Consider the following 13,157-nt stretch of genomic DNA (forward strand, 5'->3'; position numbering starts at 1 on the left):
CTATACCATTCATCCGATTGCAATGAAACTTTTGACCAGTTGTTTTTGACCAGTGCGCACGCCCGCGAAGGTTTCTGAATTAGTACAACTATCTTCTTCTATTCGTATGCGTTCCTATACCATTCATCCGATTGCAATGCAACTTTTGTGAGTTGTCGTGCGCATGCCCACGAAGATTCTGAATTAGAAAATCATCTTCTTCTTCTATTCGTATGGGTTCCTATACCATTCATCGGATTGCGATGAAACTTTTGTCAGTTGTTGTGCGCACACCTGCGAAGGTTTCTAAGTTAGTATTATAAAAAATACAACGTTTATTGTTTGTTTGTTCCATGCAATTTTGATTTTTTTTACTACATATTAATAACATTAATAATGTTTGCATATTTTGCATTCGATTTTTATTTAGTGGTCTTTTGTTTGACCTTTACTCCTATTAGAATTATTTTTCATATTGCCATATTGTATTACACAGATATTTTAATGTTAAAAAAATAATTACCTCTTATTATTTTTTAAATAGCTTAGATAAATATAACCACGAAGCGACCCTGTGCGAAGCCGGGTACTTCAGCTAGTTATTAATAAAATTCAATGAAAAAAAATATGCATAGGTATGTATTTTGATAAATATTATAAAAAATGCTTTTGCTATTGTAATAAATTAAATGGGGTCAGCAAAGCATTCTTGTCATTTTGCATATTCTTTTAGTAGGTAATAGTGTCACAATGTAATTGAAAATGTAATTAATAGACACATTTTGGTAGGTGTGCGCGCACATCATCATTTACATGAAAACCAGATAATTTTACGATTCTATAAGAGACAATACATATTATGTAGGTACCAGTTTTTGTACATTGATGCATACGAATATTATATTATATCAGTAAATTAAAATTAATGTAGAAGAAGAACATATTCTTCTAGCATTGTGGACATGACGAAATTAGTTTGCAATGGTGTTAGTGTCATTTCAAAGTAACACTAACTACCAATACCTAAACAAGTTGTCTGCACTGCCAGAATAATTTGACACTATTCAACACTTCAAAGAAATAATAAAATAAATGTTTGTTATTACTACTCAATTTTTTTTAATACCATATCCGATCCTAATAAGATCATATGGGCCTCCACAGAGTGAAGGTTTATATCAACAGATTTCTTGTTTTTATTACGAAAAATGGATGTCAGCCACTTGCTCAACTTATTAGGTCCATATTTTGACTCATACACAAATTGAAAAACAATATGTTTACTCGCCAGACCCAGAATTCGAACCTGGGACCCACGACATTATAGGCCGATACTTAAGCCGCGCAGCTATTGTGGGTGTCGATTACTATTCAGTATATCAATTATAATTTCATTCCTTACAATTATTTATTTACCGACAGTGCAAGAGAGTTATTGTAATCACATTTGTGCATCTGGTGATGACCCGTGTGAAATACGGATATAGATACAGATGAAGAAATAGTTTGATTCGATTTAAGTTTTTCTAGTCAATGCGATAGACATAGTTTTTATCTAGGTACATTGAAGTCTTCTGAGATATCGGGTTGAAATTTACTAAATTGGCATCAACAATGTAGTCTATAAGCTATGCAAGTTTCATCAATTAGTTTAGTTAGTTAGTCAATTAATTAGTCAAGTAGTTGTTTACTTGTAACCGAAAACAGTATATTAATTATAGTTAACACCAAAATACTTACAATAAAAAATATAACTTTTTTGTTGATTTCATCACAAATTATAATATGTACCTATGTATATAAATATAATTAATTGAATTACATAGGTAGGTATTTTAATGAAATAAGTATACTATGTAATAAGCCATTGAACAACTTGAAAGAATAGTGTGAATACATATTTGAAATAAAAATTAAAAATAAAATAATACATTATGTATAACAATAATAATCAACAAAGGTTTATGAATTTTCAAAATGAACACTGATTAATATTATTTTATAAAAATATTTAATGTTTTAGTGGAAGTGGAAGTATATCGATATTGTATAGCTTGAACACAGACTATATTATGATACGTTATATTTATATCAAAATGGCTTACAGCACTCATATTCCTAATGTGTCTTTGTGAGTACCTACGTACAATAACCAATTTAAATGATTTTTTAAAAGGTGACCTTAGCGATTGTGGGATAATAAGTAGTGGAATCTTCATTGTTCATTTGAGACAATAAAACATGAGTTACTCTTTGTTGTCCAAACACATGTTTCTCGTATTTCTTTAAAATTCTTGAAGCATCGAATGTTTTGGTTTTCTTCTTTTCGTCTACAGGTATCCTCTTTTTAGCGTTCATCAATGTTACATGTACTTTATTACCATTATGAAAGCCAACAATAAATCCTGCAAAAATATAATATATTGCATTAGTTTTATGTCTTGAAGTAACAACGCTCCACAAAAAAAATCTATGTGGGTGAGGAGGGAGGGGGGTTGGTAATTTCCATTGAAAAAATCGTAAGGAGTGGGGAGGTTTAAAAAAGTGTTATTGCTGTTAATATTACATAATATTATTTATTTATAGAGATTTTAAATTGTTAATCTTTATTTAATCGAAGAATTTTAAAATTAAAATAAAAAATCATTAATAATGTTATGATTACCTTCCATTCGTTGGTTTGCAAATTATAGAATGTTATAACTTTTAGGAATACAATATATTCATTAAACCTGCCGAATCTAACAATCGTTGAATGCTAATTCATAAATTACGCTGACTTGATTCATTTTATAAATTATTACAAATTACCACCAAGTAAACACTTCATTATAAAAGGTTTAAATAATATGTACTCATAATTGATTTCTCAATTATAATTTATTCATGATATCAAGTGTTTGAGTGTAGTTATGGAATCCGTTTGGGCGGTTAGAATCACAGAGGCCTAACTACAAAAATGCATGTTTTGAGTTAACCCCGGTTTCGATAATCTAATAATCATATTTTATTGGTGACACAAAGCTCTATGTCGTACATATAGCCATTTATAAGACACGGTTGAGTGAAGTGTGCTTTATTTACGTTTATCTCAAAACTATGTTATTGTAGATAGGCCTCTATGATCCTAAAACTCGATTTGTAGTATAGAACATTACCAGTAGTATCGACACAGAATCAGGCATATCCGAAAATTAGGCTGACCTGTCGATCTTTGTAAGAAGTGCTGGAGTTTAGACCTGCCATATTTCAAGCCGGCCAAGCTGGTTGCATTAGAAAGGAGAGATAACACAAGTTTCACGAATAAATTCACTTAACTAAATTAATTGCAGATACAATATGCTTGTGATTAGAGTTGGGTATTTCCCGAGAAAATCTCAATCTCGAGATTCGGGATTTCCCGAAATGATGAAATTTTGAATTCTCGAGATTCGGGATTTCCAGAAAAGAATTCTCGGGAATTCTCGAGATATCTGGGAATTTAAAAAAACCTGTAAAAATCCTAAAATCACTGTAAAAACAGACAAATTCAAAAAAAATACAGACAAAATAGAAGTAGGAAAACAAAAATAATTCAAAACATTATTTATTAAAATGGGATTTCAAAAAACACAGACCATCAATCGCTGCGCCTGACAATCGGGTACGCTTTTGAGACATGAAATTCCCTGGTGTTGCAAAAATTACGCTCATTTTGAGTCAAAGTCAAGTCTTTGAACGTTTTGTGTTTTCTGTCAACTTTTTTCATATAGAAAATCGTTTTTTCAATTAATATTTAATAATAAAGAAATTCCGAGTCCCGAGAAAAAATTCTCGAGAACCGGGATTTCCTGAAATGTTAAAAATTTCAATTCTCGAGATTCGGGATGGAAAATCTCGAAAATTTCTCGAGAATTACCGTCGGGAAATTCCCGAAACCCAACTCTACTTGTGATTACTTTGATCTATCAAAATGTGTCTCTCTTCAATTGGATGGTTCATGAAATAGTAGTATTAGAGCACATATTATTATAATGCTTTAAAATTTACAAATGATCTGTCAATACAAAAAAATATATTATATAGTCGTCAGATTGCTCTACTTACCACTTTTATTAAAATAGACATTCAACTTTTTAATAAGATCGTGCAGTAGTCCGTCTTTATCTGCGTCTGTCTCTTCAACATCGGCATACAAAACTCTCACAGCTGTGGGATCATCATTCATGTATGCTACTCCGCGCATACAAATGTCAATGCAATTATTGTCGTTTCCCAGTAACGGACTGAAAACAATGTTTTAATCAGGATATAACATTTGGTGATGTGAATTTTTTTTCATATAATATAACGATAATTTTTATTTCTGATACTAATTTTTTTAAGGAATTTGAATGATAGAAAATTGTACTATTTTAAGGTAACCCGATGTTTCCAAGAAACTAAATCTCGGAAACAGAGGATGACTGAAGATGTTCGATAATTTTACGCGCAGCGTAAACAACACGCGGAATCTTTTCCAACAAAATTTAAAACATAATCAGTGTGTCGACAACCGTCAAAACTAAAACAATAAAAAATGCCTCATGTCCATTTTTATATAAATATTATATTGTAATAGAAATTATGAAAATAGTGCAGATAATAAATCCGGATAATCGAAAAAATTTTAAGATAAATATGCCGCAGAGGTGGCCTTTCTTTTTAGACCAAACCAAACCTAACCTAACCTAACCTAACCTAACCTAACCTAACCTACCCTACCCTAACCTAACCTAACCTAATCTAACCTACCCCAACCTAATATTACCTCATATAATCTTAGTTTGTGATAATGGTGCATCAAAACTTATGAAAATTTAAAATTTTCAATTAACGATTATTGGATCGAAAAGACTATGCGCCGACAGAAAAAGGTATTTATTATAATTGTCTACATGGAGTAAACTGTTTTCGTAAAAAAAAAAAATATAAAAGCTCATGGCCACCTCTGCGGCACAATTACCAATTTTAATAAATCTTTTTCACTTTTGGATTTAGTTTATACATTTGAAAATTTCACCATTCATTGATGCCATTTTCCAATAATCATTATAATCGAAATTACATATAATCGAGGTTCTACTGTTGATAATTATTGTTACTTACTCAATCACAGCGGTCTTGGCTTCTTCTAATAATTTTGCAGCCATCACTATCTCTTGCTTGTCGGCTAGAAACAAAACGAGCACCGTCAAGTGCAACCTTTCCGTGTGAATAAATATTGACTCATCTATACCGGCTGCCTGCACATCTTCACCCAGAATATCATCCTAAAATAACACAATATAGAATATATTATATTGTACCGAGACAAACTCACCGAACAGAACGTCGGTTAAATTTAACTAAGATATTAAAATTAATCTTCTATTACTTCTAGTTCTACAGGAAACAAAAAAACTATTTGACAGAGTAGCATCAGCAGTATCCGCAGAAATCATCATCTGATAATTATGATGCCGAATTCTACTTCGTGATTGGTGTACAACAGGGATCGGTGAACAAGGTGAAATCAGTTATGAACATGAAAACAAAGCACAGAAATCGTTTCGACCCCAAAGACAGCATTAAAGTTGGTGTGACATGAAAAAGTCCTCATATTAATGTTGTTTTTATAAAAAACGAAACACTAAGACCTAAAGTGGAAATGTTATGAATGAATGCGCACTTAATAATTCAATTAATTTTGTGTGTGCTATTATTATTACACTGTCAGTACAGTCTATATTTTTTAGGTACATAAAGAATTATAAGATAAACGTAACAACTAACTTTAAATGATTTGACGCTGGCAGTAATAGATTCGTCAGTCATGGGAATCGATAGAAAATGATTTGGGCGTTGCTTCTGTCTACTTGCCATTACGATCATTTTAATTCTTCTAGCGGCTGCGGCAACACTCTGGAAATCAATAAAAAAAAATACAATTATTGCAACACAATGATATAAATTATTTTGAAGTACCTACTATTACGGTTACTTAGTTTTTTTTTATATAGCTCTACAATCTGATGTGGATCTTAAGCCTCAATTACATTGAGCTTCTTTACGAGCTGTTTATTGGCGAATTTAAAAGCGGGCGATTCAGCTACTGCGATTTGATTATTACACACAAAACTTTGAAGCCACAAGCCAGTAACTATTTTGACGGAACGTAGTTCGTTTTTTTACCGGGAGGTTGGTACTGCGCTCTACTGCGCAGACGCAGTAGGCCCACACGCCGGCGTGTACCGTGTAAAGTTGACCGGCCTTCAACTTTTCTCAGTAGATTGTTTACAACCTGCTTATTAGCTTATTCGATGATTACACTGGGCGACTTTACAGGCAGATTGTAAATTCGCCAATAAACAGCTCGTAAAGAAGCTCAATGTAATTGAGGCTTTACTAATTCACAATCGACTTTTGTATTTTAAACCAAAGTATTCAAAATATAAATGGTCATTACGAAAATGATGCGATTTTATACATCATGTCCATGGCATATAGATACTCCATTGTTGGGAATAAAGTGGTTATATCTTTGCATAGAGCAGTTAAATACATGTTTGAATCCTGTTTCACATACAAATAGTTATATGATGTGAAAACTGCATCCATCATCTAACCTCAATTATTACCGCCAATAATGGTGACGATAGCTTAACAAAATCAACAAAAATACATGTTCATGAATACACTTAAAATACATTTTCTACCATGCCTGTACATATATTTCAGTACCTAAATATTTGGTAATTTCTGTACCTACAGTTTATTCTTACCAAGTGAATGATCACATTGAGCTATGGTTAGACCAGCTTTGCTTACCATATTGCTGGGGCCTGTCAAAGTGATATCTCCATCGATTCCCCGAGGGGGTAGTTTTATTTCAGTTCTGGTTTCAATTTCTATTCTCTTCTTAGTTGCACCTTTGCTGCCAATTATGATCCCGTGAAAAAACCTAAGAGCCATATGCAGAGAATTAACCATATTATTTAAAGATTATCGAATTGTTGTTACCTTGGTTACTCTTGGTCAGTGGTGCACAAACGCGGCCCGAAATGGCATTTGTTGCGGCCCAAAATAACAAGTACTTCATCACCAAATTTTTCATTGAATATGATAAAAATCTGTGTTTGATATGTGAACAAATTATGCAGTAGCAATGGTATAAATTCTGAATATTCATCTTTTTACAATGAGTCACATGTCTGTGGTGCAGGTGCAGTCTATTTTTAGATTATTGTTTTCAAAACGCGCATTTTAGTGTTAGTTCTCCAGGAATTTTGTCAGTGCACAAGGTTTGTGAATCTATATCAAAAAATCGCCAGTCTTAACAGAAAAAATAAAGTTCGATTATGAAACATTTGTTTGTGTACATATGTATGTATAGTGCGTATATTAAGTTCTTTTAAGTTTTTTATTGTTTTCTAACACATTAATCGTTTCTGAACTAATTTTCTTCGTGCAAATATGCACGTAGTGCGGAGTGAAGAGTGATTGAAGTTGCAGATAAAATTATGTAACTATTAAATTAGAAATAAAACATAAATTGTATATCTCATCTAGTATAATATATCATTATTTTTCAACACTTTTACCCTTTGCGGCCCGTGAAAAATTAGAAAATGGATAAATAGGCCCTTCTTTCAAAAAGCTTGTGCACCACTGCTATAGGTAAATGTCTAGAGCAAGCATGTTCAACTTCAAGTAGACTATGATCAACTTCTTATCCAATATTGAAACTGGCAGTGATCTACCACATCCCACCATTGTTATTCTTCCACTATGAACGAACATATTATATTTGGCCGAGGACACTGACGCATTACAAATTAAAAAACAACACTCGTCTTTCATATCAAGTAGAATTACTCAATTTCCCATTCCTCATTCTTCGGAATTTTCATGCGATAGAGGAAAAACTACACCGTGCTGAGTATTTTGACGTTTACCAATTTTCACAACCTGTCAAATATCACTGACAATGACAACACCGCGTCTCGCTTACGCTTGAAGAATGAGATTGGCGATTTAGTCGGAACTTTTAAGTGCAAACAGTTATTGTCGTGATAGTTTAATGTATATGTTACGCCGAATGTGCGAAATTGAATATTACATGAAATGGGCAAAATTTTGCCTAAATCATGAAAAATGCAAGCCCGTTGTCTTATTCATGAATTAGACAAAATATCTGGAGAGTGCGTGAAATCGGCAGTAATTTTTCTGCCTACTTCATGTCTTGGACAAATTAGATACTAGCGCTACGGTGGTATTTTTTGCAACTAAACTAAATGTGTGAAATGCTCGTGGATTGGTCAAAATATACGTATATTGTCTATGGTCGAAATAGGTGGTCGCGCTCCGGTGGTATTTTTTGCAACTAACCAAATTTGTGTCAAATGTCATTGATTATAATATAAAAATATACCAATCAATAACTAAAATGACGTTCATGTCCATTTACTATGCGCAAAAAAACTAGAACTATAATATGATAACGGATGAATTTTATTTAAAGGTATTTTCGCGATTTGATTCGTGCTTGGGTATCGTACATGCAATGGTCGATTGTATTGTTGACACTTGTTAGCTAACCTCAAAATGGACATTCAGTTGAATAATTCAGAATTTCAAAACCTAATCTAACCTAACCTAACCTAACCTAACCTAACCTAACCTAACCTAACCTAACCTAACCCAACCTAACCTAATAATATTATATTATGTCCAATTATAACTAATAAAATCATCCGTATTAAATTTACTTTTTCTGCTGTCATGTTGACAGTTTAAGAATTCCATGCCCTGGCGACTTCATGTACTCGGTAGAAAATTTACCTTATTCATGAATAAGGCAACAGGCTTGACTATTACATGAATTAGCCAAAATTTAGCCCATTTCATGTAATAGTCGATTTCGCACATTCGGTGTAACATATACACAATATTTCTGGCAGTAAATCACTGCACGTGTACAGCTGGTATTAAGCGTCAATTACATTGAGCTTCTTTACGAGCTGTTGCGAATTTACAATCTGCCTGTAAAGTCGCCCAGTGTAATCATCGAACAAGCTAACAAGCAGGTTGTAAACACTCTACCGAGAAAAGTTGAAAGCCGGTCAACTTTACACGCCGGCGTGTGGGCCTACTACTACGTTCTGTCAAAATAGTTGCTGGCTTGTGGCTTCAAAGTTTTGTGTGTAATCATCAAATCGCAGTAGCTGAATCGCCCGCTTTTAAATTCGCCAACAAACAACTCTTAAAGAAGCTCAATGTAATTGACGCTTTAGTAGCTGTAAGAATTAAGGAAACATTTCAACTCACTGAGGAACATGGAATGATGTTTTGACACGTCCATTGGCACCAGTAGTGAATATCAAATCATCACAGTCCTCCGACTCTTCGTATGTGTCTCCTGAAAAATATCAATTCAGCAAATGTGTATAGCAGTAAGTGAGATGTCCGGGGTTCCAGTGGCTAGCTCAGGTGTCCATCGAACCCCGTATTCACAAAAAAAGATATTTTAAATTGAGGAGAAATTAAATGAAACCACATGTCTCGTGCGTAACTTACTTAGTATTATCTTATATTTTAAATTTTCTTTACAGGTTTATATATTTTGTTTTTACAATAAGTTTCGTAGGTCCGTACATGTTGGAAAAGGGACGCTTACTAACTTTTTTTTTTTCCTTTTTAAATTTCCCGTACCCATGCCGACTAGTAAAAAGGACTCGTGATTGGCCAAATCTGATCGCATGATCTTTGATTCGGCGAATCACGAGCCTGACCCTGGCGCCGGCACGCGAGGATTTCACCGTTGCGCAATGCGCGGCAAAATTTATTATATTTGAATACTTATATTTAGTCTTAAAATTATCTCTTTCATCCATCATCATTTACACTTTTTAAATTAAATTAAATTTATCTTAATACACCGGACGAAGGCCTTTACTCATAAATAAAAAAAAAATTACGTAGTTGAGCAAGGAATCAGATTAGATGTTTTATGAAGCCGTTTCTAGAGGTCAGGGTTACGTTTCGACTTATGACTACTAAATGATTATTTTACACCGGGAGAAGCCCGTCTGTAACAGGGGTGTATCATAATAGGAAAATTATTCACAATGGAATTATAATAATAAACAGCTGTTCCACGCTTCAATCATCCGAGCAATCCGAAGGGTACTTACGTGTGTAAAATCTACTTGTAGACATTTAAAATTTTGTAATTGCAGAATGACAGATGGGGTTGGATAAATAATGACTATATGCCAAGGGTACTATTCTGTGATCATTGAATTATGCCAATCAATCTTAAATAGTTTCCAATAATATCTAAATTCACGTTATCTTATCTATTTATTATAATCACATTCTTATCTAAAATTAAACTGTACTCACTATCGTCGTAGACATTGCAATCTGTTTCTATTAAACTATTTGCGCAATTTATTCTATAACAACTGCCATCAATCCATACAAGATCTGGTGATATAACATCCATAGTAACTAAAATATTTTTCTGTGTATAATGCTAATTTTTTCTCATCCTTAATACTTTTGTATGTCCATATACATATATAATAAATAATTATAAAAATAATAACAGAAAACCACTTGAATTCTGTCAGTGTCAAAACTGTCAAACTGAAATCATAGATAATATTAGGCATAGACTAATATTAGGAATAGCAGTCATAAGCCAAGTCTACACTCGGGACTTTTCCATACGTCTCACGAATTGAACACAGGGCATGCGTCGTCGGCCCTCAAACCGGTTTGAAAATGGCCGCCATTTTGTGATGAAAGTACAAGCGCACTGCGATCAGGGGAGTGAAAGTTCTATACAGCGAACGTGACCACCTAATACATCAGAAATACTCAGTTATCAGAATAGATGGCAGCACGGTCACACACGAAGTCGCATGATAAAAGGCCATTTCAATGACCAATCAGAGCTCACCCATGTTCCAGCCAATCAACATTCGAGCTTTCGATCAGTCTTTTCAAATTTCATGTCAATTCTACATGATATTTTCTAAACAAAAGCAGTCGTGCAATATTTTTCGAGTTGACATAATGTCAAGTGTCAGAATAATATTGCTGTTCGGCGTTTTTAAACCATATTCATAAATAGGTTTTGTAATCCGATAGCAGTACTGATAAAATAAGTTGATGGGTAAGTCTACTTTTATTATATTATGTTTATAGGTATATACACTTGTATGCCTCTTGAAATTTCTTTGCAGTCGTGGAATCGAAATATTGATAGTACCTACCTATTGTAATTTTCACGTTTGCAAATCTACCAAGGCAAACATAAAAAATAGGTAGGTATATAAAGATGATTATGTACCTACCTATATAAAATGTCTATACTATATTTGCGCATTCTTACAAAAGTGTAAATGGTGACCATTTTCATTTTATATTTTGACATTAAGTACATTTTAAATTATTATTTCAGAATCTACATCAATATGTTGTCGATCGTTTTTATAATTATAAATACTTTTTTGGGTTCGGATCTATGGTTCTGTCATAGTCAAAACTTCTAGTCACGCCAATAGATGGTGCCAATTATAGGGGGCATCTTCTTGTATGGAACTTACGAATCTATATATATAAATAATTATTATATTATAATATATACGTTTGTTATCTATGACTGCGATCCGACCGGCTTGGATTTTTGTTCAACACCCCAGCAGCTCCGTATTTTTTCGGTAAGATTCGGGTGGTTCGGCAGTTGCTTGTCACAGTGTTGCCAACCGTACTATAATTATAATATTTGTACTTATAATTTACTAACTATACTTAACATTTGAATTTTGTCTAAAAAAACAAGACGTTAATTACCCCACGTTTAATTTTTTGAAAATGCAGAAAATTATTGGTCACTCAACGCGTACTATATTTTTTGCCGAAATACTATAATTTTTAAGGCACTGTACTATAATTCCACTTTCAAAATATGGAAACACTGGCTTGTCAATAAATATATTTATTATTATTCATGTTGACTTTGAAGTCCTTGAGATAGGGTTTGCTCTTTTTTCTTCGCGTGAGGTTATATTCTACTAATTTATTTTCCTTTTTCTTGTCGTTGGTCATTCCTCCGTTTTTATTTACTGGTCATAGCCGCGCGTCCATTTTTTATGTATGGAGCTTGGGATCCCTTTGTCTTCATTATGATATGACTCAAGGAACCAGGTAGAAGTTACCTGGACTTCAAAGTCAACATGAATAATGAAAGGAGTTTTACCTACCATTAAAACTCTTATTATTCTTGTTGACTCTGAAGTCCCTTGAGATGTTGATCGTATTTTTTGCCTTGTGTTCTTCGGTGCTGGCCCCTTTGTACCCCCTTTTCTTCTCGATTATTCTCCTCTCTGGTTGTTCATCTTGTTTTACCGGCTGGCAGGACTGACGCTTGTATCGTGGCGTGCTTTGTCTTTGGTGATTGAATTTGATATGTTTCAAGGAAACCAGGTTGGTGTTCTCTGGACTTCAGAGTCAACAAGAATAATAAGAGTTTTAATGGTAGGTAAAACTCCTTTCATTATTCGCTATTGACTCTGAAGTCCCTTGAGATATCTGTTTGTTATCACCTGGTAAAGCAAGATAGATCCTGCAAGATAAAGTGGATGAACCTAACATGAGAATTAGGTATAGCATCCCTTGGCTTTTAGGCTCAGTGCACTGGGCTGAACAGAGAGGTCAACATATTTTGTTCCCCCGCTGTAGAAGTCTGTGTGTCTATCGGTCTCTGGTAAAATGTTTTAAAAGTAGCTTCTTGGCGCCAATTACCTCTCTGCAGGATGTCATCTATGGGGTAGTTCTCTAACCAATTTAGACTGCTGATCGAGTACTGCCTGGTGATTCCTGTACCCCTGCATCAGCGAGTACTGACTTCACCCAATTTCCAATGACTGCTCGAGTCGCCGGTTTTGGGGGGCCTCGTGACGTGATAAATAATGCCGGAATATTACCACCCTCTTCTCTCATTGGAAACGCAGATAAGTTTTCGTAGCCAAAATACTGGATCGATGTTTTGGCAACTGGAAGCGCTTAATTTCCATCCGGATTGGCGGTGCCTTGATGTATCCGTCTTGGAACCAAACACTGGCCATAGAATTATATGGTCGCCATTATCAACTAGGCCATTTATTATC

At 33.9% G+C, this 13,157-nt stretch overlaps 1 protein-coding gene across 1 annotated transcript; it reads right to left on the reverse strand.

Annotated features, from left to right (window-relative positions):
• Positions 1–1,740: 1,740 nt before the first annotated feature.
• LOC147066408 (activating signal cointegrator 1 complex subunit 1) lies at positions 1,741–10,626 on the reverse strand. Its single transcript, XM_085955222.1, has 7 exons — positions 10,384–10,626; positions 9,307–9,397; positions 6,808–6,940; positions 5,773–5,901; positions 5,107–5,270; positions 4,066–4,244; positions 1,741–2,384 (listed from the first exon to the last, which is right to left on the reverse strand). The coding sequence occupies exons 1-7, from the start codon at positions 10,484–10,486 to the stop codon at positions 2,149–2,151; spliced, it is 1,035 nt and encodes a 344-aa protein (XP_085811348.1). The 5' UTR covers positions 10,487–10,626; the 3' UTR covers positions 1,741–2,148.
• Positions 10,627–13,157: the final 2,531 nt, after the last annotated feature.

The sequence above is a fragment of the Rhyacophila brunnea genome, unplaced genomic scaffold, assembly GCF_057557595.1.
Source record: "Rhyacophila brunnea isolate RB1 unplaced genomic scaffold, BYU_Rbru_1.0 scaffold_5, whole genome shotgun sequence".
NCBI lineage: Eukaryota > Metazoa > Arthropoda > Insecta > Trichoptera > Rhyacophilidae > Rhyacophila > Rhyacophila brunnea.